Source organism: Perissodus microlepis, chromosome 7, assembly GCF_051167445.1.
Source record: "Perissodus microlepis isolate ML-2025 ecotype Zambia chromosome 7, ASM5116744v1, whole genome shotgun sequence".
Classification (NCBI taxonomy): domain Eukaryota; kingdom Metazoa; phylum Chordata; class Actinopteri; order Cichliformes; family Cichlidae; genus Perissodus; species Perissodus microlepis.
The window spans coordinates 23,958,144-23,983,861 of NC_140467.1; the positions used below are offsets into that span (position 1 = coordinate 23,958,144).

The window sequence follows — 25,718 nt, forward strand, 5'->3', positions numbered from 1 at the left end:
TGCTTTTCCCCCAGAATTTTGGAAAAGACGCCCACCCAAGTGTCCCTAATCCTCTTCAGTACAAAGTCCCCATTTAGAGCACTTGATGTTTTGGCCCCTCAAACCAGAAATACAAAAATTCCTCCCTGTGGTCCTCACCCTTGAACTTTAAAATCCCACATGCCCTTCAGACTGTGATCCCTCCCCATCACTGAATTCCCTGTGAAAGTTCAATGATAATGTGTCATTTATAGCTTTGTAGATTATTTGAATTGTGTAAAAGTAATCCAGGTTGTACTTTCCTCCTCAGGTCCAAGAACTGAAATCAGTTGACTGTTATTCTAGGGCAACCAGAGCCAATAAGCTCTGACATGGCTTTGACCAGAGCCATTTCAAAACTCTGACCAGCTGTACCTTACCGATATTTGTGACAGACACATACTTAGTAATTGCAACTTTCTCAGATCTTCACAACAACCCCAAACGTCAGGAAAAAAAACGCTGAATAAAAATTACTGCTAAATTACTCCCAAATGAGTAAAAGTACAGTCACAAATGTAATCTAAGGGATCAAAATTATCCACATATCTCACTTATCTTAACTGCACTACTGTATAGCTCTGCAAATAATCATTCTGTACATACGATAATTTTTAACCCTACAACTGTTTACAACTTGCATAGTTCCCATTTCTGTATAACTGTATATCTCAGATTTCTGTAAAGTTATTTATTTCATATTCTGTATAGTTTTTCATATTTATATCCTGTTCATAGCTTGTACTCACTACAGCCTGTACATACCTATAGTTATAGAATATTCACAACATACTTCATACCGTGTACATTATAACATACCATAATAGACCCATTTCTGTAATATACTTACATATCTATATTATTGCTAATATATATTGTAATATATCTATATCACTAAAGCACTTCTGGATGGATGCAAACTGCATTTCGTTGCCCTGTACCTGTGCATGTGCAATGACAATAAAGTTGAATTCTAATTCTAATTCAAAGTACTGTAGCAGTACTGTAAATGTCCCTGAAATACAGTGGAGTGAAATACTGAACAGTTTAAAACAACAACAACAACCAAACAAAAAAAAAAAAAAAAAAGTGGAAATCCATTAATTCTCTTCTGCTCATCATTGTTAGGGTCGCAAGGGGGCTGGAGCCTACCCAGTGAGAGGCAGGGTACACCTTGGACAGGTGGCCAGTCTGTGGTAGGGCATAGAGACAGACAACCATTGACACTCACATTTACACCTATGGCCAATTTGGAATTACCATTTTAACTTAACCCCATTAACTGCATGTCTTTGGATTGTGGGAGGAAGGCAGAGTACCCACAAAGAACCCATGCAAACATGAGAGAACGAACTCCAGGCCTCTGGAGAACTTCAAGACATGTTGAGGAGGTAGTTTAGCCATTTAAATCTGCTGTGTTGGATCAAGGACACATCTAAAACCTGCAGGACACCCGCGCTTGAGGACTGGAGTTCCCCTGCCCCTGCTTTAACTCCACCTCTTTAGATGTCATAATTTATCCCACTTTAAACCGGTGTATAACAAACAAATAACAAAACAAAAAGAGAAACAAAAATCAAACGTCAACAAAACAACGTCCCACCCCTAGTATATTCAGACTTTGTTTTTTTCCAAAACATAACGTTGCCAAAATGAGAGAGTCAGTTCTTCCATTTTTAAAGCAAACCAGACAACCTCACTCAGCAACAGCAGGGGGAGCTGCTGTCATGGTCTAAGGTTACTTACCATCTCCATCTTCACAAACACTACTTTTTTTTTTTGGTTCAAACAAACAAACAAACAAACTGAACACCACAAAATAAGTAATGCCAGCACAGCTAAAGCTACGAGGAAAACGAAATACAAGAGGAAGTAACAATCATTCTTAATTGCATATTTGATCCTTTTCAAAACCTGTTTTGGTATGAGCTTTAAACAAGGATTTCAACTCAAACTGAGTTTGTCTGTCATATGCAACCTGATTTGATCTTGTTACAAAAAAGGCAAAAAAGTCCCTTTTTCTTTAAAAGAAAGAAAATAAGGTTAAGTATGATGTAGTATGATGTGAAAGAAAATCATTAACATGGGCCCTTCAGCTCACCCTATAATAAGAAATCTTAAATGTAAACCCCCCCCCCAAAAAAAACAAACAAAACTGGCAGCCCATATAGACTTTGTCCCATAAATGAAAATAAATAAAAATATATAATAAAATCAGAAAATGGATAAATAAGAATAACATTCATTTATTTGAGGTGCTTGGACCCACTGTTAACAAAAAAAAAAAAAAAAAATGCACAAAACACAAAATTAAAGAAAAGGGGAATAGGAATACTATTCATTAAAGGTGAAAGTGGTGTAAGTTTAAGCATATAATTCATCCACTGTCCATCTGCTTCAATGCCACGTGCCAACACAGTACAGAGCAGCGACCTGAAAGCTACTCCCACAGAGGCCGATTGTCTTAATAATTTCACATCTTCACTCCATATGACTGTAGTGTAGCTTCTGAAAAAGCAAGACTCCGATCAGAGTCACTCGACTCCCTGGTATAATGTGAACCTTAAAACAGACAACTCATAAGCTGGAGAAGAAAGTGGCGTCTCACTCATTTAGAATATTATCATTTAGCCTGAAAAATAGTTTGCTTCTTTATTTAAAACAAGACAGACACACACACACACACACACACACACACACACACCTACCTGATTGAACCCTAGGTTTCTCTTCAGCACTGTAGCCAGTTTGACAAAAAGTCAGAGCACTGTTGAGACAACCATTCCTTTAGCGTTAACCAGTAAAAACTTCATGAATTTTTCACAAATAAAAATTTAAACATTACAGAAAATACTCATAATCATCTCACAGATATAACATGTACAGCTACTTCCAGTATCATTAATATTTATTTTACACTAATTTTATCCAATTGATATTTCTGAGTGAACTTCAGTAATTATTTTCAAAATTATTTTTTGACCAGGATTTGTTCTGCAATGCACATATTACACAAGCATGTAGGACTGCTTATAATGATAAAAATAATTTCCCCTAGGGATCAATAAAGTATTCTGATTCCATTTGTGCAATATCTCTAAAATGAGAAATATCTTGTCTTAGAGTGATTCATGCATTTATTACTTCTAGGCTGGAATACTGCAATTTATGATTATTAGGATGTCCTATAATAGAAAAAAAGTCCCTGAAAAGTCTTTAGCTGATCTACAATGCTGCACCAAGAGTACTGACGGGGACTACACAGTGAAAGCATGCTTTTCCAGTGTTTGCTTCTCTTCTTTGGCTCCCTGTTAAATCCAGAATCGAATTAAATATTCTTCTCCTCAAAAGGTCTTGAATAATCAGGCCCTATCTCATCTTAATGATCTTCTAGTACCATATCACCCCATCAGAGCACTTCGCTCACAGACTGCTGGTTTACTGGTTTAATTCTGAGGGTATTCAAAAGTAGAATGGGAGGCAGAGCCTTCAGCATCTAGGTCTGTCTTTGTGGAACCAGCTCCCAGTTTGGATTTGGGAAACAGACACCCTATCTACAAACTAGGATTAAAACCATTTGAAAAAGTATATAGTTAGGGCTGGATCAGTGACCCTGAATCATCCCTTAGTTACACTGTAAAAGGTCTATGCTGCTGGGGGCTTCCCATAATCACTGGGTGTTTCTTCTTCACTTTTTTTTTTTCCTTTTTTTAAACTCACTGTGTTTATATGCCACTCTGCATTTAATCATTAGTTATTAATCTCCGGCCCTCTTCCACAGCGTGTCTTTTGGCTCAGATGATTCATAATATAATTCACTTTTAAGGACAAAACTCAGGGAAAAGTCCAAAATTAATGTCCCCCTTTGGTCCATTGGACAGCTTTGCAAGAGTGTAGCTTTCGGCATTTATTCATGTAAGGATTTACACATCACTGAGCCTAGTTAGGGAGGATATTTATCGATAAATTTAAGATGAGCAAATTTAGTAGCTCAACTGTAGCTTACCATTATTGTAAATACTAACTAGCTTATTAGGTGAAGTTGCCACAAATTCAAATAGCAAAGATATTTGAGAATTCATCGGGCTGTATCAGTTAAACATTTTTTAAAGTAAACTAAATTTTCTACAAAGTTCACCAATATTTTTTAGATCAAGTTATTTGGTCAATTCAGTAAATCAGCTTTAAATTTCAAGACTTTTAAGCCTGACCTTTGTTTAAGGTCAGTCAGCAGCCATCCTCTCCTCCCCTGAGAAACTGAAAGCAGAGACTGATGACTCAGACAGGTAGCTCCCCCCTGGCCCATGATGGATGCTGATGTCCCCACAGCTCAAGCAGTGATGAGGAAAGGTGGCTTGAGGGTGAAGTTGATGGTGTAGGTCAGGAGAACAACCCTCTCTGATACATGGTGACAAGGCTTTCCCAGCTGAGTCTACTCAGGTGATGTCATTCAAAATGGATAATGGTGGAAGAGCAGAATAGCTGGCCCTATGCAACACCAGTAACTGCTGAATGATTTGAAATACACCGCATTGCCAAAAATATATTCTCATCCGTCTCACATGCACATGAACTAGAGTGACATTAGATTCTTAATCTAGTATTTACCATGATGTAGGCCCACGCTTTGCTGCTACAATAGCTTCAACTCTTCTACAGTAGGAAGTCTTCCCACAAGGTTTAGGACTCTGTACAGGCCAACTAATTCTTTCACACTAAAACTGCCAGATTTCATATTCATAAACAGATTAATCCTGAAACAGCATTTCCTCTTAGAACAAAACTAAGAATTCACACCTAAATTAAACAAACAAATAGCTAAAACTCAAAATCGGCTCCGTAGTAGAAATGACATTTCAAAAAACAAACAAAAACAACAAGTTTCCTACAAGTTTTCCATTTTTTTGATTTAACTCCGACCTTAAAACAAACCAAGGACACAAACTTGGGCCTAATTAGTGTAAAAGACCTTTATTATTGAATAAAGTCCTTTTTCATCTTAGAGGTTTCTCCATTACTGTGATTGGTCCAACAGCCATTTCCTGTTCCCACTTTGTACCTTCAACAGATAAACAGTGTGACATCAACCTTAATATTTGTATCGATTCTCATATTGGAACTGAGAAAAATATTTATTCGTGTAAATTTTATGTGAGCGAGTGTGTGTTGCTGCTTACCCTTTACAGTCAGGCTGCTCTTTGTGCCTGCCCTGCAGTCTATGTCACAGCAGGAGCAGGCATGATGGATACCACTGGCCTCCCTCCACCTGTCATTCAAAAAGGTTCCTCTTACTTACTCCTCGTACTTGTTAGTTAGCTGAGTGCACCAAATACAATGAGCATACTATTATTATTTTTATCTTTCTAATCAAGAAATTGTAGTATTTTAGCACTAGTACCAGAGTTAAAATTAAAATCCTTTTAAGCAACTGAAGATGAAATTTGAGGATGGGAGTTTTGTAGTAATACTGCTAGAGTCTTACCCACTGGAGAATGAACAGGCTTTGTTGGTGGCATTGACATTTGCAGCAGCTTCCGTGGCCCTCAGGCTGCAGGTAATGTATATCTAACGAGACATATACAAAGAAGCAAAATCTACATTTCTGAGCAATGATGTGAAACCAGCATCTGCCTGGCAGGAAAGCTGTTGCATATCTTACCACACCACTGTTTCCGTGCTGGAACCTGAAGGCCTCCAACTCAAATTGTAGTTTGTCTTTGTGAGACTGAGGCAGGAAGTGAGAGCTGGATCCTGTCAGCTGACTGTCAAACATACACCTGTACACAACACAGAACTCTCATATTAAACTCACATTTAGAAGAGCAAGGCTAAAACATACAAGTAACAATATAAACATATTTTTGGGTTACAGAGTACAGTAAACTGACCCATTATTTCCCAAGAATGTGTATCGTGGGACAGTGTCCACGTTTGGGACCACAGTTGCCACACAGCTGTCTACAGTTACTCTGAGAGGGATGTGGTGAAACTGTTCAACTGAAGCTTCAAACTTCATCATGTCTCCCAGAAAAAACTGAGTACTTGAACGAGGGAACTGCCAGTCATCTGAAAAATACAGCACAAAAAGAAGAGAACGTACGCAATCAGAGGACCTGAAAAGTTACTGTAATATGTGAACAAGAAAGAGGCCCACCAGTCATTAATCTGAGGGAGAAGTAGAGACTTTCCTCTGATGCTTTGGTCTCACTGAAAGGAGCCCAAGTTGGCTTCAGCACATCACTGCTCACATCATTCTTCCTAAAACACAAAACAAAACCCAACTGCAAACACCTGAAAAAGAAAAACTTAGACAGAGTCTGACTTCAGGGTCCAGCTTTATCAAAAAGACATCCTTTTGGTTGAGTTAGAAAAATAAAAAAGCCTGACCTCCGGTAGTGACACTCGATGCTGACGGAGACATCTATAGTTCGGACGATGGGACTGCCCCCCAGAGGGCTGGGCGTGTAGAGCAGTGTGAACACATAAATGAATGACTCCTCAGACATCTGAAGTATAGTTTTAAGAACATTTCAAGTTCCATTAATGTGAACTTTCACACAAACATTAGTATGAACACATATTCCTACTGATTGGTCTGCAGTTCATCTTGACTAGTTCCTAAGTCAAACAATTAAAACCCAAATACCACTATTGATTTATGCCAACATAATTAATTATTTTATCGACTGAATACCAGAGATGGTGAAGAATCTAACAAAGAAACAGGAAAAGGAAATGTCAGACCTTGGTGAAAGTGCATATTAATTTGAACATTTAAGCCTCACCAGTAACTGGCTGCCACAGCCATGAAGCTCTGACTCAAAGATTAGAATCTGAGCCTTAGGATCTTCCTCTGTAGCAGCACATCCTCCCAGTGTGACATCTGTAGTCTGAACCAGAACACCAGTCCCCAACAGGTCTCTCTTGGCTTCCACTCTGATCGAGTTATCCCCACAGATGACTTTGATGCTTTCAGGTGCCATTGGAGTTCTCAACTCAAAGTTTGGAGGGAAACGAGGTTCATCTTTAGTTGGTTCCTCTGGAAATCTCCAAGACAATGGTTCAAGGAAAGGTGGTTCCTTCTGTTGGACAGCTTACAAAGAAATATGGCTTCTCTCAGTTTGTTTTGTTCTTTTAGTGCTGAACAGTTGTGCAGTTCAACAACAGCCAGCCCAGTCTCAAAAAGGTTTTTGTCTGCAAAACCCAAAGATATCTTTAATAAACAAAACTTTCAAATATTTTAGTAGAGACTGTCCAAGGATTGTTTCCTTACCAGTATAGCACCAATGAAAGTCATTTGGTATTAAGCCACAGTGAGCAGTAGTGAGAAACTTACAGCTTCTCACTACTAAACTGAGAAATTGTGTACGACACCATAAACCATAACACCTATACTGTACTATGCATACAACACAATGAAATTCATAAGATTCATCAGAATTAGAAATGATGCAGTAAGCATAAATGTTACTGCTCTGATGACTGATTTGACCTCATTTTAAATAAAATTAAGAGATTAAGATTATATTTATTTGCAATATACAAAAATACATATTTAACTTCTAGAGAAATGAAAAATCATCACTTTGTGTGTTGTGTACCTGCTGGTCTCTGGACTTGCTGGTTTGCTCTGTGGTTTCCAAACCTGTTGGCTGCAGGATGGAGGATCTGGTTGGACTCCTGAGCTGCTGCTAAAGCACCACAAACGAGACAAAAAAAGATTCTCATCATTTTGTCAGGCATGTGTTTGCTGTGTTTCATCTGTTTGAAACAGGTTCACCTGTGCAAAAGGTGGCTTTGTAGAGCTGACTCTTGGCCCTGCCCACTATGTGATTGACCTGATGATTCTGCAGCTGAGTCATGTTTACCTGTTCTGAGACCAGATAAATAAGATCCCCAACTACACTGACTGAAATGCAGCCCTATAGAGTCCACGCTGTTGATAGATGTACACACTTCCTCCTGACCTTCTTTATTTGTTTTGTCATCAATTTTCTTTTTAAACACATCGGCTTTTCATCGGCACTGCTCACAACTGTAACAAAATGCTCCCAGGCAGGAAGGAGGCAGATCAAAGCCATGGCACCGGCACCACCTCCAGACTTGGATTAGCTTGGCTCACTGCAGATCAACACCCCCAAACCCAGAAAGTATTATTTCTGAGACCTGTACTTGTTGCCGGTCCAAATCCAAGTCCAAATCTGATGTTGTTCCCCTTTTCCTTTGGGTTCTGTGTGTATGTTTACTCTGCCATGTATTATTGCTGCTGGTTGGTATTTGAGTGAATTTAAGGTTGTCTTTTACAACTTTTTGTTCACCTGTGGTTGAACCAGCTTTACAACAATAAAGTCAGTATCATATACCGCAAATTCTGTTTACCTCTTTCAAAGGTAACCCGGGATGCCCGGGTTTCTCCGCCTTCCTGTCAAAGTCTCACCTACCATTTCTAGTCATCAAGATGGTTTCCTTAGACTGAAGCAGTCATTACTCTTTTGGAAATAACCTCTGTTTCTGTGCAGACCTCTAAGCATTTTGGATACCCTCAAGTATGTATGATAGCGTGTGTCCGCCCACTCTGGGAACCAGCAGCATTACAGACAGTGTTTTTTTTTCTTGCCTTTTTGCCACATCCTGTCAATAAACCTGTGCTAACCCCTTTCAGTGTCCTGCAATTGAGTCCATCATTCTGAATGTTCATGCATATCTATCTACCAAAACAAAAATAACACATTTAAAATATTTAGCAGTAATTTAAAATCATTTAATGCAATATTTTATAAACAATAAGGCCTTTTGGAAGCCCACAGATATACAGAACATTCAAAATCCTATTTGAATCTATATGAATCAATGCTTATGAATGAATACTGCTTAAAAAAATGTGTATGTCACAGATATTGACATACACATAATTAAATATTATGTGTATTTAAATATTATGTGTATTTAATTATACTGATCATCCATACTAATGTTTAGGCTGGCTCGTCTTAAAATAAAGTCTAACAAGACAGACAGTTTGGTCTTAATTTGAATAATTTGCTATAGGACTCCATTCTACTGTATCTACAGGACATGCTGGCCACCTGGTCTTGCTTGACAGGGCATTAAACAAGAAAAAAGAGTCTGATTAAACACTAAGTTGTCCAACTATTTGAATCATTAAAGAGTTTCCAGTTTAAGGAGCAAAAAAAATCTTTACAGGTAAAGAAACATTTTTGTAATGTCTTCATAGTGTATTATACAATCACTCAGCTTTTTATATATGCTAAATAAAACTGCTGCATTGTTATCACAGAGGTTCAGTTGTTACTTTGAGAAAAGAGAGAAATCACAGAGAGAACTCTCTTGCTCTACTTCTAGGGCAAAAAAGACATGTTTCAGCAATAAGCTGTCATCAGTTGCTTCTCGTTACAGTTCTTATTTCGTCATTGAGAAATAGAATAGAATAGAATTCAACTTCATTGTCATTGCACATGTCACAGGTACAAGGCAACGAAATGCAGTTTGCATCCATCCAGAAGTGCTTTAGCCATGATATAGATATATTACAAATGAGTTCAGACCCAGCTCTGTGTGCACGTAATATAAATATATTTAACGTAAGAAACAACATATGTTCTATTTTTGCCATATTAAAATGAATAATACACATTTATATATATATAATTTATTTAATATATTATAAATTAGACAGAAAATGTTCGATATGACTCTGTTTGTGTGTCAAAGACTAATTAATTGCTAGAGTTCATCCTCGTAAAACTGTTTATGAGTCGCTGCTGTACCTCTGTGTTCTGCATAGAAATAATTAGTCCAGCCAAGGTCACAGTAACACCCAGGCCAAAACAAATGCTGAAACACATTCATGCACAAGGACACAAACACAAAGAGCTCTGTTCTTTTTGTAACTGAGAGCCTTGAGAGACAGAGGGGAGACTACAGTGAGAGGACCAGAAACCAGAACCAGATCTCAGTTGTCGAGTGTAAACCTGGGGCAGCTCATCAGGAGTATCACAGCTGATCACACTCACATTCAGATTCATCCAAAGTCAAACCCAGGACCTCCAGGCTATGACGTGAAAGTGCTGCACATAGTGATGTAATGGAAATATCTCAGGAATGGAAAAAAGGAAATATTTGGAACTCTCTTCATACACAGTGGAGCAATGTCAATGCAGTGCCTATGTGCTAATAATGCATGCGTGTGTAAAAGAAGAGAAACTGACAGGCTTTGTGGTGCCAGCCTCGAATGACCATTCAAGGAGTGGCATTGTTGTTTTATTTTTTAGCTCTGGAGAACACCCTCACCACCCACCACCACCCCTCTCTCCCTCTCCCTCTCATGTATAAACAGTAGCAGTCTCCTGGGGCTGTTAGCAGCTCACCTTCACTGATATTAATGAGCTCTTTCTGCTCATTTCCCTTATTTATTAACTGCTGATAGCCAGAGGAAAGGTAGGTGTGTGTGTGTCTCTGTGTGTGTGTTTGTGTGTGTAGTGTTGTTTGAGTTTAATGTTAAATGTTATTTTTTTGCACATGTGGCTGTTTTTTTAATGTTTCTCAAAAAGGAGCAGTTTGTTAATGATGATGTCAGTGAGTTTTAGGAATGACCTTAATGGAGGAGAATGTTTTTTTTTTCTTTTAGAAAATAAAAAAGCTTTAATGGGGCACAGTCACTCACAGCCAAAGGGACAAATAGGGACCACATCCTCATTTTAGTTTTGACACCACTTCTAGTAGATAATGGCTTGAGCATGAATCAAGGCTGCAGTTTGGGAACGGCTTCAGGCAGATCCCCAAAGAAGTCATGCACTGGAACCAGTGATGACTGTATGTTACAAAGGTCAAAGATTGTTGCTGGTAGGCAAGCTTGGCACTGGGTGGTCAGGGATTCTATAGAGTCAAGGGAACGTGCCAGCAAAAAGGAATGCCAGGAGAAGAAATCAGAAGAAATTCTGGATAATGAGAGAGCTTGATAGAAGAGTGAGGGGAACCTGAATCAGGTAGCGACGTGGCTGGACACTGAACAGGGGCTCTGATAGTGAAGCTTGCTGGGATTTTTGAGGCTGGAATGGCCCGGCAGCTCATAAAGGCTTAAGGGTTGTTGTTTGGCTGGTTAGTTTACCTTATTTGAGTAAAGTAGCGGTGAATACTGTATAGATTTTGTAAATGAACAAAGGTGACGGTAAGCAGTTTTGGACACACAATGTGATTTTGGCCATGAAAGCCTGACGGGTCCGTCCATCCTACAAACTCTCAGCTTTAGTTCTTTCCATATATTTTCAATTGGATTCAGGTCAGGTGATTGGCTGAGCCATCTTTATTTTCTTTTTCGAAAGCCAATTGAGAGTTTCCTTGGTTGTGTGTTTGCGATCATTGTCTTGGTGAAAACATCCACCTCCGTTTCATCTTCATCATCCTGGAAGATGGCAGGATGTCTCGGTACATGTTCACATTTATCCTTCCCTCAGTTATGTGAAGCGTGTCAGTGCCATTGGTTGAAAAACATTCCCACACCATGATGTTCCCACCTCCAAACTTCACTGTTGGTGTGGTGTTTTTGGGGTAATATGCATATGTTTAGCACCAATAAGGCAGCGACAATCTTGAAAGGGCCTACTGGTTTTACCAATCATGAGCTGGTTCTTGTGTGACACGTTGGGAATTACACACCTTTTTACAGGCCTTCAGTTGGACTGAACCGGCTGATATTAATTTGCACTAAGTGGCAGGCTTGCTCTCTAATTACTGATAGATTTCAGCTGTTGTCATGACTTTTTGCACCTCTCTATCACTGTGTCATTTCTCATTATTACACAATTTGTTGGTTTGATTTTGCTGGTTTGATTGCAAAGAAATTATTTGATTTCTTTGCATGTGTGATACACTGAGCAGTGCTGATTTTCTAACACTGGAATATTTTTTAAGTTATTTTCCAGTGTTAGAAAATCAGCACTGCTCAGTGTTAGCCATTGTTAATCTTCAAAACTGACTAGGTTACTTTTAAACATATAACACTGTCAAAAGTGTTAATTTAACACTCAACAGTGTTGTATTTAACACTCAGAGGTGTGGACCCATATAGACACTCTCTAGTGTTAATTTAACACTGGAGATTTTGCTGTGTAGCAATATCTGGGGTTAGTTAGATTTGGGGACGGGGTTATTTAAATAGTGTTGTAGATAGATTTCATGCCAGTAGCACCTTTAGAAATATATTTACCTAGAAAGTTGATGACGTGTTCAACACTGTTTTTACACGGTGTGTGTGTGTGTGTGTTTGTGTGTGCGTGTGTGTGTGTGTATACACACTTTCTGCTGTGTGTTTGTGCTTTGTCAGTGTATGTCCACCACGTTTTAGGGACGTGGCGGACACACTTGCTCGGACAGATTGGGTTTGAGGTCATCAGAAGACAAGCGAGTGCTGTTGTAGAATCTGCTGAGCAGCACATTTCTTGTTTGACCTTTGACCTTGGGTGTCCATTCCAGTCACCTTGCTGCACTCTGTCTTCTGTCTCTGTTGTGTGACTCCTGCAGTTACAAAGAATCAGAAATAAACCAGTCGCCACTTGTTTTATGGGGAGAAAAACAAAATTAAAACAGACCAACAGATGTTTCCACTATTAATCTGTATCATCCAAAATAAACTGCAGCACATTTTTGTATATGAAATCTAGAAAGGTCACAATATACAGAGAAGCTGATGAAAAGTAAACACTTGATTCTTTCTGAAATTTTAACTATCAACAAAATGATCCGCTTATTTCATGGTAATACTTGGCACAAAGAATTTGTCACATCCTCAGATCAGTACAATTAGAATTATATTGACTGAGGTTGATTTGGTGCCAACAACTAAATCTTTGCTCAGGAACCCATCTTTCCTACACCTTTTACTATAACCTGGTTTCAGTTTGCCTCTGAAGTGTGTGTTTTATTTCCCGTCCTACCCTCATCCCACATGGCTTAGACAATGTCCCACACTTTGATTGGTTCTTGTTTGCAAAACTAAGGACAGTCTCACAAGAAACTTGGCTAAGAATGTGCTGGTCTGTGCATCCATATTGAAACCTAAAGATGATGCAGACAGCATCTGAGATAACAGCTGGGTTTATTTATGGAATTAAAATTTTGCAATGTATCAAAGTGTGTTTTGAGGTAATTTGGGAAAATCTGACCGCAAGTTATTGAACCAAAAGTGGACTTTTTAAAAATGACAAGATAATCACACTACCAACCAAGAACTGCTTAAGAGAAATGAGTTTAATGAAAGTCTAGAATTTAATGCCAGTGAAATGTTGTGCAGGGATTAGATCAAAGAAAACTTTTGAACATCATACAACTAAAGGAATTTTACATTGAAGACTGGCAAAACATTTAAGCAAATTGAGGTCAGATACTATTGAGCAGTAACGAACTGTACAGAACTTCTGAGTTCAGGGTTATACTGTAATAAAACAGTACATCTATTGACATGTTTAACAAATGATTGAAGAAGTGGTTTCAAGTGTATCACCTTTAACTGTAGGCACTGTGGGAAGATGATAAAACTAAAGCAATCAATTTTTTTCTTACTTATTGAGATAACTGAATTTTAAAATGAAACTTAATTTGTTGTGTAAGAAAGAGGGCTTCCTTACTAGTATGATGGTAACTTGTACAGCACCTCAGGAACATCTTTAACCAGCTGCACACAAGAGGTTTACTATTTGAGTATTTTAATAATTAGCAGGTAGCTTTTTGTTCCAGGTCCTGCACATGGAATTGCTTTTGTTTTTGCTTTTGTGTTTCACTGTTCTTTGAAAACTTCAAGTAAACTTTGAACGTGATAGAGTTTGAGTGAGATCAGTGGGTAGATAAAAATGTATTCTAAAATCGGATCCTATGCTGGTCTGTAGGTGAATCTGTTAACTGCAATGAGATCATTTTACCAGCAGTGATGCATGCACCTACTGTTTGTCTATCCCGACAACACACACAGTGAGCTTCAGATCAGTGTGATGTTCAAAAGAAAGCCTTGTTACATGTTGCCTGGGGAGTCGTTCACTGAGCATCTACGGTACATAACTCCCTTCAAAGTGAAACCAGAAACCCCACGAGTTCCTTTGCCAAAACTTTCTGCTGTCAGAGAGAAAGACGTACATGTATCTAAAAGCTTTCTAACATAATCTCGCTGTCAGATCCTTTCTCCACCAGCACTGCAGAGGGTGGAGCAGAGCGCAGACAGGTCTAACATCAGTGGCATAAACTGGAGAGCAGCTCAGGGCAAGCAGATGGACATAGGAAGTCCAGGAGGTGCCCAAGAAGAATAAGAGTGGGATGTTTATCTTCTCATAGCCCTCAGCTCAGCATTATTATTTTCTAGAACAGATGATAACGTCGAGGGGAGAAAGTAAAGCAATTCAATGTTTAAAGGACAGAAAAGGTTTAACCATAAAATAAATAATTGAATAAAATATAATTTTAGAGGTAATTTATGTTATAATATTAAATGTGTTAATTAACAAGAGGATATTAATCCTGTTTATTATTGCAGAAATAACAGTATGAAAAAATGTAATAAAGGTATCTGTACTTATCTGTGCTTGAGTATTTATTTTGCTTTATGTTCAGCTGTTTCATTTATAGCATTTATCCTCAGGGGTTAAAGTGGGTGAGTGCAGGTGTCCTTATGTTGTAGTCAGCATCTAGCTAGTGCTACAGAAGAGGAAGGTTTCAACATTTCTAGCTCAAAAAACATCAGCAAACACACAAACTGTCTGTGAGCAGTGTTATTGGCTAAAATAAGAGAGGTTAGGTTTAATGGTAAGGACTGCTTAGTGACACTAAGCTAAACTGCAGACTTAAAGATATATAATAATAAATAATGTCCTTTTTAATCACATAATGGACTTGTATATTATATATTGTGAATCTATACTAACTATATACTAACTTTGTGTTATTCAAATGTTCCATGAAAATACTGGGTAGTTTTGTGCAGGATAAAAAGGTTAGCTTGCATTAATGTGGTGAATTCACAGTAAAGCACTGTGCTGGACTGGAACACAGTGGCTGTGGTGGCCATTGTTGGGTTACATTGTGCAGTAGTGTAGCAGAGATTAATTTACATTTAAGATGATGGCGCTTAGATTCATTCACTGAACTCAATTCACAATCCACAAAGTGCAACAGGTCAGCTGATCACAGCCCGTACACTAAGAAAACTTGGTGTACAGGCTGTAGCTCATTAGAAATGATTGTGAACCGTTAGTATTTTCCCCATGCTGAGCCACAGCAGATCATACTGCTGTATCTCACTTTCACCCCTGACAGACAATATTTTTCTTTATTCTCTTTTACTGCTTGTGTCTGAAAAAACGCATTCTGGCTGAGTACATTCATTAGAATTAGATTTTAGTTTGGAATACCATTTATATTCTTGTGTACTAACATTATTTTTGTATTATATTAATATGGCAGAAATTCCAGTCACCTGTGCATAAAATAGATGGTAGAATTGTCCTTGAAGAAGCTACTTTTTACTTTGAGTACATTGCAGCATGTACTTTTTCACTTTTACTTGAATAAAGAAGTTGAATCAGTACTCCAACTTTCAATTGAGTGTTTTCTTTAATACAAGTGTCTGTACTTCTACTTAAATACAGAATGTCTGTACTTAGGAGTGGAGCGGACAGCAGACACGCTCGCTCTGCTCTATCATAAAACCAGCTTGAGACAAGGAAGAGCCTGCAGACAGAACGCAGCTCTTCCCCTGTCTCTGCCTTTTCTGTATAAAACAGGTTAGTAGTGTGAGCTAACTAATTGCAATGCACATAAAAGGCCTAAAACCTTTTCTTGTGTGTTAGTCTGATGGACTGAACAAAAACTTTCCTGCCAGTTGTAGTGAGAGTTGTTTTCCACTTGCAGTGTAATGAGATGCCGAGTCTTACTGCGTATGTTTTATTTTGTGGTAAATGTAGCTCCTGGACACACCTTTAATCCTGAAGTCACTAAAAGTTTTATAAGTGTGTGACTGCGTCCCGGTTAGCTCGCCGTGATCGTATAGTGGTTAGTACCCTGAGTTGTGGCCGCAGCAACCCCGGTTCGAATCCGGGTCACGGCAGAGAGGTGCACCATCATTGGGACATTTCTTTTTACTGAATTTCTCGGAGAAACAAACCCAAGGGATTAATATAGTTCTATCTGATTAACATGAGTTCTACGTAACCTAGATCTCACTCAGTATGCTTCTACATGTAAACAGTCTCGTATATTTGGATTTTTGGGAGATTGTGGAATATATTTCTTTATTATTTCCTGATGTGATGTATTGTTGCACGTGTTACGATATAAAGAAAGGTTACAACGGTAATGCTTAGCAGGTTAATCGCAGTGTTAACGCTACTGCACAGACACATTTTTGAAGCTAGACAGCAGCAGAATTTAGTTACAGATTTGTTATAAATAAGAGGACCTATAAGGGATTTTTATTTTGTAGACTTATACATAAAAAACACAAGGGGATTTAAAATGTGAACCTTATTGAATGTGATCCTTTTGTTAGAAGAGGAATGTGTGGAGAAAAGATGAACGCATGTGTAAATGAACAGAAACCAAAGATGTAAACTTCTGTGTAGTAAACAGGCGAGGGAGAGCCTGCAGTCAAGCGCAACTCACGTCCTCTGTCTCTGCTTTTTATTGGAGCAAAATAGTCATTAAAGCCACTACTGAATCCCAGCTGCAATATTTAATGCAGCCACAGATGTTAGGCAGCGTTCTGCTGACTAACATGCAGCAGAACACTGCAGTATGTGTTCTGCGCCCGTTCCACCTGTCGGTCTTCACAGGCACATCACTATATATTTAGTTAATTCATGTTTTTCATTTAATTTAGCTGTTTTTTTTTTGGGGTTTTTTTGTTTTTTTTTTTTGGGGGGGGGGGTTGGGTTGGGTTAACAACCACCCTCCATTTATACCGTTTTAATCATGATGCGTATCTTTAAATAGCACGGCAAAGTGTAAATAGGGGAAATTACACAAAATACACTCAAATGAAGCATTCATTCATTTTTGAAATTTTTAATATACTGTATCATTAGTGACACACAGTGCGCACGTTTTTTCCTATTTTTTTTTTTTTTTTAAGTAATTGACTGTATACACACACCACATATTTTACTAGGTTTAAGCACAGTGATACACTCTTGATTTTTGCATGGTCATATCAACATTAGATCTTTTATTGTGAGTCATCAGAACTTCTGAGTGAAACATGGAGTATCCCTCTGTAACCATGGTTATTCACTGTCAGGCTTGACATTACTCTGAGCAGCATACATGATTTTATGAATCAACATTTGTGGATTTGTGGTTATACTCACTCTCTCCCTTGTAGAATAACTTTGTTACAAGTAATACATTTGTTTTGCGATTAGGCTGAAATGAGAAAATCGATGTGATGGAGTGTGAGAAGTGTGTCAGAGAAAGCAGCCCTAACTTGTAACAACTTGAAGTCAGTGTGGAAAAATAAAACAGTTGCTTGTGTGGGACTGTAGCCTATAGGTTTATATTATTAACTGACAATTATAAGACAGGTAATGTAACAAGTATTATAGTGAATTAGTTTCTCCTGGGAGTAATTCATTAACATACTGCATTATTTTAAGAAAAGTATTCTGTGTAATATGTGCAATACATTATTTTTTGAGTAATGACCCAACACTGATCACAACAAAGAGGGGAAATACCTCCAACAGGCACAAACATTCCTAACACAGAGAGCTTGACCCTCTGCTAGGCCTCACCACCTCTAACAAGGTCTTTCTTTCACAAACACCACTCAAGATGGGTGGTATTGTTTCCCCTGCGTCTAAATACGCAATGTTTTTTCTAAAAAGTTCACCATGGCAACTTGAAAGTATGTAAAATTATGTGTACAAGGCTGGTGTCTGCTCCTCTAAAGTGACAAAAAGCAAAAAGCAAAAAAAAAAAAAAAGCGCTTTTTCTGAACCAATGTCTTCATTTGAGGCTCTTAATAAATTTCAGTTTTGTTTTCTGTGAATCTTCTGGACCTGAACTCAGACCTGCATCTATGATCTTCTTGGCGTCTTCACTATCAGCTACGACAATCGACAATGTGGAAGTGCTGATCTTGTTCTGCTAAGTTTAGCCCAGGTGGAAATGCTGCTGAGAGGTTGTGGGTGGAGTAGGCCAGCTCGTCAGTGAAGAGCTATATGTTCACTGGAGCCTGTATCTCTTCCTGCATTTATAGTTAGCTCTGTCTGTAGAAACGTTTGTATCTGAATAAATCTTGCTCCTTCTTCCTAAATCAGACTGCTATAACCTCTGTTACTGTACAGAGTGTTAACTGCAAAGCTGTCATTTAGTTCTGTTTTAAGCTGGCATTTTGATGAAGTGGTCCAAAGATAAAATTATTAGTTATTCACATACAGAATTGTATATGAATGACCTAGAGTAACTAGAGTTTGAATTTCTGTGTTTGTATTGCTGTGAAACTTTGACTTATGCTAGTAATTCTTAAACTTCCAGTGTTCTTTATCCCACAGGCTGAACTGTCCTCCCTGAGTCTCTGAATCCAATGAAATGAAAATGAACATTCAGTTATATAATGAAACATGCTGTAATTGAGGGGTTAGCTCATTATGCCACATTAGTCTGATATAAATAGTGAGCTATTAGACTTAATTTATTAGCCAGCTTCATTTTATTAAAGAGCTTGGGGCCAAGTATGCTGTGGCTCCTCATTTACAAAACTGCTGCTTAAAATCTGATGGGGACACCTGTGTGTTAGAAATTCTGACCATTGGTAATTTATCTTCACTGGTTGTGGACAATGGAAGCCACTGTGGTATCGGTTATATTTAAATTGCTTTTATCTTCAGTCTAGACCCAATTAAAATATATATAATTAAATGAAAACATGTTCTTACAGTACTAAAGTTTGATACTACTCTAGAACTTAAATCTCTTTAATGCAGAACTTTGTAGAAACCCACTTGGCAGCAGACATCTCTAATTTTTCTTTGTGAAGTCTGTGTACACCAGGTCATTGTTATATTGACAAGTTAACCATTGCTCCAGTTTCCTAATTAAAGCAAATAGGACTCACTGGGTATTAATCTGGAGCCACACTAACAAGCCTGGATACTTTTGTGAAATATAATAGGAGTCAGGTTTTCAAGACACTGTCTAATGCTTTATTTTGCTTTTTTTTAAAAAGAGCAAAATAAGACATGCTGTACAGAATTTTTATAATCTTACCTTTTTATCTTATAATTTTTGTTTCCCCCCTTTTCACTACAGACATTAAATAAGATAGAGAATCTGTATCATCAGTGAAGACGTTAATAAAATAATAGTTATAAAACAGCTTATAATTTTTTTCAAAAATCTTTAAAATTTTCTGTAATTTCTCATCAGACATTACTTTTGGGCATTGAAAAGTGCCTGACAGCAGGCAGACAGCATTTTATCTCTGATGTCCACACTTTCATTTCTCCAGAGCACTGCTTTCTTCTGTTTCCACCAGTGCTGTCTGATCGGGAAGGCTCATCAGTCATCAGAACGACTTGGCTTTACTTGGGTCAGAACAATAATATCCCTGCCAAGCGTGATGGACAGCTGAGGCGAGGTTGCGAACAGCGGCATGGTGTCAGGACACAGACTGAAGGTAGAGAGAAGACAAATGTTGACGTTTCCATCAGAAATCTGCTCAAGGTGATGTTTGGGGTGGCTGCACCCTCCACCTGCAATAAAACATCCTCCAAACGTTTCTTCAAGGCCTCGGCTGTGATTGCACTGCAGTGTTGCTCACTGAAAAAGCAGTCACAAGAAACACTTCAGGTTCATCCACACAGGGGTTTATTGGATCAGAGAGGCTTTTTTTTCCATTTTAAAATTTTTCTTCACACTCAAAGTGTGACAGCTGGAGTGGGGTGTGGGGAGCAAACTCATAGAAAGCATGTTGCTGCTTTCAATTCCCTCATGACATGACAGGATTTCATCATTGCAAGATGTGGTTGTGCCCTGCAGTGTTAAAAAGTCAAATTAATTTTGTTCCTAGAAAGGCGGCGATGACTATATTGGTTTTAGCCTGGACGTTACCGCAAATACTTTTTGACTGCTTGATAGTTCCCAACTATATACCCAGATTTGAAATGAATCAATTGGTGCCACCCTCAACCTTTTTAAACAAATGTGCACAAAGCCAGATTGTGAACGACTGAGTTGATTTCCCAAGGTGATCCCTTGCTGTTCAGCCACTTAACATGACTCCAGTGGTTAGATCTACTGAAGCCCGGTATCAAAAAAATGCTGGGAATTTGTGTCATAGTCCACTCGCGTAAAGCCCCGCTGTATAAACAGGCATTTGTTTGAACAGTCAGATGAGGATCCTGGAGATGTTGCTGCATTTTACAGGCTGCAGTATCTCTAACCATCTGTCAGAGTTCATTATTTAAACCGACATTTGTCATGGTGCTCCTGTGTGATCGTTGATATGCATCGTGTGTTCAGAGACTTCAAACATGCACACTTACACAAATCCTGCAAATAACAATTGCTGAGATGAACAAATTAAGAAGACAGGAGGTGTGCGCCATATTTGACAGTGATGTTTATACAGTTCAAACTTTAATAAACTCTAAATCAGAAATAGTTTGTGTGTAAACTCAGTCATCAGTGAAGTGATTATAATTCAGATCACTGGTTGATTTTTTTTATTTTCTCAGTAAGGCGTGGTGTACTGTAGAGAGCCGAGAGAGTAGCTTCAGACGGCTTTCTATTGAACAGCATGCTGATCTGAAACTCACCGTGTGTGTTGTCGGGTTAGACAAACAGGGATTGCGTGCATCACTGCTGGGGAAATGATCTCATTGCAGTTAACAGACTCACTTACAGACCATCATGGGATCAGATTTTAGAATTAATTTTCATCTACCCACTGATCTCACTCAAACTCTATCGTGTTCAAAGTTTACTTGAACTTTTTAAAAAACACTGAAACACAAAAGCAAAAAAAAAAAAAAAAAAAAAACTGAATTAAGATTTTATATAACACCGATTTAATAGCAATAACTACAACAGACAGCCTGGAGAGATTCTGTTAAAACTCTTGCCTAAACCCTGTCAAATGTGGCTTCAACCTGGTCTAAACGGATCAAAATCCAAACTAATTGTCACGGTCCTGGGTCGATGGTGTTTAGTTTATTATTATTGTTCTATTATTTCTTTGCTGTAAGTGACTTGCGTTCTGATTTGATGTTTGGTTAGTGTAAAGTGTAAAGTAAAGTGTGTGTGTGTGTATGTCCCCATAGGGAAATAGTTCCTCTGCATTTAACCCATTCACCCAGTGAAGCAGTGGGCAGCCACCAATGCAGCGCCCGGGGAGCAGTGTGTAAGGACGGTACCTTGCTCAGGGGTACCTCAGGGTAGCCGTTCCCTGCCCTGCTCATCATTGTTATCACTATTTGTCATTTAAGCTTCTTTCTTTGTATTTCTAGTGCTCTAGTTCTTTGTTATGTGATTTCTAGTTCTTAGGTTTTCCATGTGTCCCTTTTAGTTCAGTGTCAAGTCTGCGTTTTTCTGAATTGTCTCTTGTTTTCTGTTTTATTTTGATAGTCCCAGTTCTACGTTAGTGTTTCTAGTCCCGTTATGTCCGATTAATCCCAGCCATGTCTCCCTCCTGTTTCCCATTCCCTGATTGCCCTGTGTGTATTTAAGCCCTGTGTTTTCTTGTGTGCTGGTTCATCTGTATTTTTCCTTGCATCATTTCCCTGCCTCTCTGGTTCAGTTCTGTGTTTCGTTAGTTTTTCCCATTTAGGTTTTGCTTAGTTTCCTTCCACACCTTTGTCGTTTCTGTTTGTATCACCACCTTATGAGTAAACTCACTTGCATCTCAGCTGCCTGCACCTTGGGTCCTAAAACCTCCACCTCCACACGTCTGCTGTGGCAGACATGACACTAATATTGGCGAAATATTAACCCCGTTGAATATCCACTGTCTTCTTGTTTTATTTTGTTCAGCTTTCCTTTTTTCACTGCCTTAAGACATTGTAAAGCTAAGGCTTTCAGCACATTTGAGTAAAATAATAATTCAGTAATTCTCAAATGCACATAAGTGAAACTGAGTTATCCCGCCCTGCCAGCTTCACTTTGATTATTTTGTATATTAACATTCAAATAGCGTTAACACTGAGTTCAGGAAGCTGCTTTGTCGAGGTTTTCTGAATCAGCTGAGTGTTGTCCAAGATTTAGCTCCTTCTTTACATTCAGATTTTCTGGGAGAACTCATGAAACACATGGTGAGAAAATCTTGTGATTCTATAGTCATTCATATCAATCAGCTCCGTCCTTCACATTGTGACATTTTGATTGGATCCCGCAAGCATCTGTGGTAATAAATGATCTCCAGTTGCTGCGTCACATCGTCTTCACTAGTCAAACCATCAGCTCTCTCACTCTCTGTGAACAGGGCCGAATCACAACAGTAGCTGCCTCAAGGCTGAGTCATAGATGGAGAGACGACCCAAAAATGCACATCTTAATGATCAGCAGGTTGAATGCTGGATCCAAAACAAATGAATCCACACACCAAAAGTCTCCCACATCAAGACTTACTTATATGAGGTCTCATATGTGAGGCTCTTCTTCAGATCTTTTCATGTCCGCTCTAGATCTGCTTTTCTTTTTTGACATCAGTTACAGGAATATCTTACAAACACAGAAAATTCAAACATCAGAAAAAAACTGCAACTGATCCTTATTACTGGAAAGAATAGGTGCAAATATCAAGTGTATTTTACTTTAGAAGAAAATGGATTTTAAGTGTGCATTGCCTGGATATACACCTGAAAACAACTGAAGCATATGCATTTTGTCAGACACTAACAGTGGATCAAAGACAACCAGTTTATAGTTTTATAGCTTACCGTTGAACATCTTATATGGATTATTACATTGTGGTGAGTTTTACTACCTGCTGGGACAAACAGTTGCTGCAGGATGAATCCATAAATCCCTGAATAACAGTCGTATTAATTCAGCCCTCCATAAAAGTGACATGTTTGCTGCCGCTGACTTGATGATGTGCCATAAATATCTTCTGCCACCGAGGCTGATCGCTTCATCCGCCACTGATGGAGGTTGAGCAGCGCACACATCCTGCACACATTAACAAAATCCATTCATATGGAAAAACACAGTGTTGTTATTCGTTTCCCTGATTTACCAGTAATAAATGATTTTTTTTTAACCGAGTGTCTTTTCTTTTTGAAAATAATAATTTTAATTATTAAAACTTGTTCTTAAGTAGAGCATGAAGCAGCTTTTAATTCCAGCTGTTTCAGTGTTGTATCACTCAGCCTCAGTTTTACCTGGTACTGTCATTAGTATCATTTTAATAAATGAACACATTAACGTCCAGAGATCATTTGGTTTGAACCCTTATCATGGATTATGGGCCTAAGTAGAAATGAACATATTCTGAATATGATGAGAAAAGATTTGCAGCTGGAAATTTTTGTTTCAGAAATCTGCTGCATTGCACAATGAATCCCATATGTTACTGTTTTTTTTTTTTTTAAAAATTCAATTTATAGAGTTAACCAGTGTTGGTAAAAGAAGAATTATCAAGGGCACACATTTTCTGGGTGTTATAGGGTGTGACCAGCTCCCAAGACGTACAATTGCATGGCTGTTGTCAACAGAGACGCTTCTAGTTTACCTGGCCAGCACTCGGTGGCAATTTATATCACAGAGAACAAACTAAGATATTTCTTGACAGTTTCAGGAACCACCTGGACATTTTTTCAGGGTGTTCTTTGTGGAAAACCTGCACCAGTATATATATTTTTTTGTTGAAGACAGGTTCAGAGTGACCTCCCCACAACCTGCTCTCAACAATGAAATGCGTGCTTTTTTTTGGTGCCATATAGAATGCAGGATAGCTTTCACACAGCTGATTAATATGTCTGATGGTAATCTTGTTTTTAATAGTCCATGCTTTTTTGTTTTGGTAGGTAAATACAACCAGTTCCATATGTTTCAGATATGCTTGTGACATGAATACTGGTGTTATGCAACATATCATATTTTACTATCTATTTATTAACATGTTTTAGTATAAAAACCATTCATATAAAACATTCCTAATTAACTTTAGCATTAAGAAATAATAAGAAAAGCATTCACTGTCTTTTTCAGGGATCTGTATGAAACCCATGAGTCAAGTAACCATCTAGTTTGGTCAAATGTAGGCACTTATAGCTGTTAATGTCTGAATACAGCAAAGTTGTATGCAGCGTGGGGTAGAGATGCTCAGACATAGCACCACTGACAGAGTGGGGAGGGAATATACAGAAGTGCAGGCTGTTGTTGTCATTGTTGGGGTTGTAAGAGCAGAATTAGAGAGACCAGAAAAAGAAGCCATATTTGGACCTGCAGCACAAGCAGTAGCAGTATCAGCAGATTAAACACACATATCACATAGAGCATAATTATCATCATCATCATCAAGACCAGTTACACACGCGCACACGCGCACACACACACATCAACCACCAGTGCAGAGCATCAAATTGCTCAGTTGTTACATCAGAGCAATGAATAAATGCATACAAAGTCAAAGCAGACATCAGACCTGGCCCTAATCTCTTTGGGATTATTATTGACACCAGGCTGATCAGACTCATCACCATGTTCTAAAGAAAGGTTTTAGTGTAATTATCTCATTGCTGATCATTTGGAACGACCAAGCTGAAGAAACCAAAGTGCTGCAGGGTTTGAAGTCTGAATGCCTGATTAACTCTTTGCATGAGTTTTTATTCTACTCCATATTGGTGTGTGAATGTGAATATAGCACAAAAAATGCAAAATGTAAAAAGCAAATCTGATATTTACTACTAATGTTTACAATTTTTATAGAATACATGAAATGAGAAACAGATTTAATATGGGGCTTATGAAATATGGCCTTGGGATCTCCAAGAAAGAACTTATTTCTAAAACTTATTTCTAACAATGTGCCTTTAAACACAGGTGCTACACTCTTTTAAGTCAGAATACAACAAGACGGACTCTTTAACCTCCGAGGAACTGGCGTCCACATATGGAGACATCACATTTTGGGTTGTCTAGACAACAATACAAAATTTTGCTCTTACAGATGGCTTTCAAATGAGCCGTACTGCTCAAAGGGGCACAATTGTTCTTTCTCATTTTGTTTTTTTACTCAGGAAAAATGCTTCTGTGTTCAGACACCAGATCAAGAGTTTTGCACATCATTACTCAATTGGTACTTTATTGTGTTCTATCGAACTCTATTAAGCCCAAATAGCAAAGAGAAAGAAAAAATGCATGCCATGAAAGAGTTTGGTCTCAGGAGGTTAAAGGAAGCCTGTACTCGGCATCATGCTATAAAATAAATATGGGTTATACTGGCATTCTCATACATACTCAGTTGGCTGTCTAGTTTGTTGGCCTGCTTAATCTGTGCAAACTACAGGGTGGGCCATTTATATGGATGGTAATGTCACAAGAAAAACAATGGTGTGCTTGGTTTCAACGTAACTTTATTCTTTCATGAGTTATTTACAAGTTTCTGACCACTTATAAAATGTGTTCAATGTGCTGCCCATTGTGTTGGATTGTCAATGCAACCCTCTTCTCCAAATTTAAACACACTGATAGCAACACCG

The 25,718-nt window shown here is 38.3% G+C and overlaps 1 protein-coding gene across 1 annotated transcript; it reads right to left on the reverse strand.

The window, feature by feature from the left end:
* Positions 1-4,966: 4,966 nt before the first annotated feature.
* LOC146383119 (zona pellucida sperm-binding protein 3-like) lies at positions 4,967-7,779 on the reverse strand. The gene is made up of 9 exons (XM_084932545.1): positions 7,620-7,779; positions 6,804-7,111; positions 6,406-6,524; positions 6,173-6,276; positions 5,907-6,084; positions 5,678-5,795; positions 5,501-5,583; positions 5,196-5,284; positions 4,967-5,077 (listed from the first exon to the last, which is right to left on the reverse strand). The coding sequence occupies exons 1-9, from the start codon at positions 7,777-7,779 to the stop codon at positions 5,013-5,015; spliced, it is 1,224 nt and encodes a 407-aa protein (XP_084788671.1). The 3' UTR covers positions 4,967-5,012.
* Between the last annotated feature and the right edge of the window lie 17,939 nt (positions 7,780-25,718).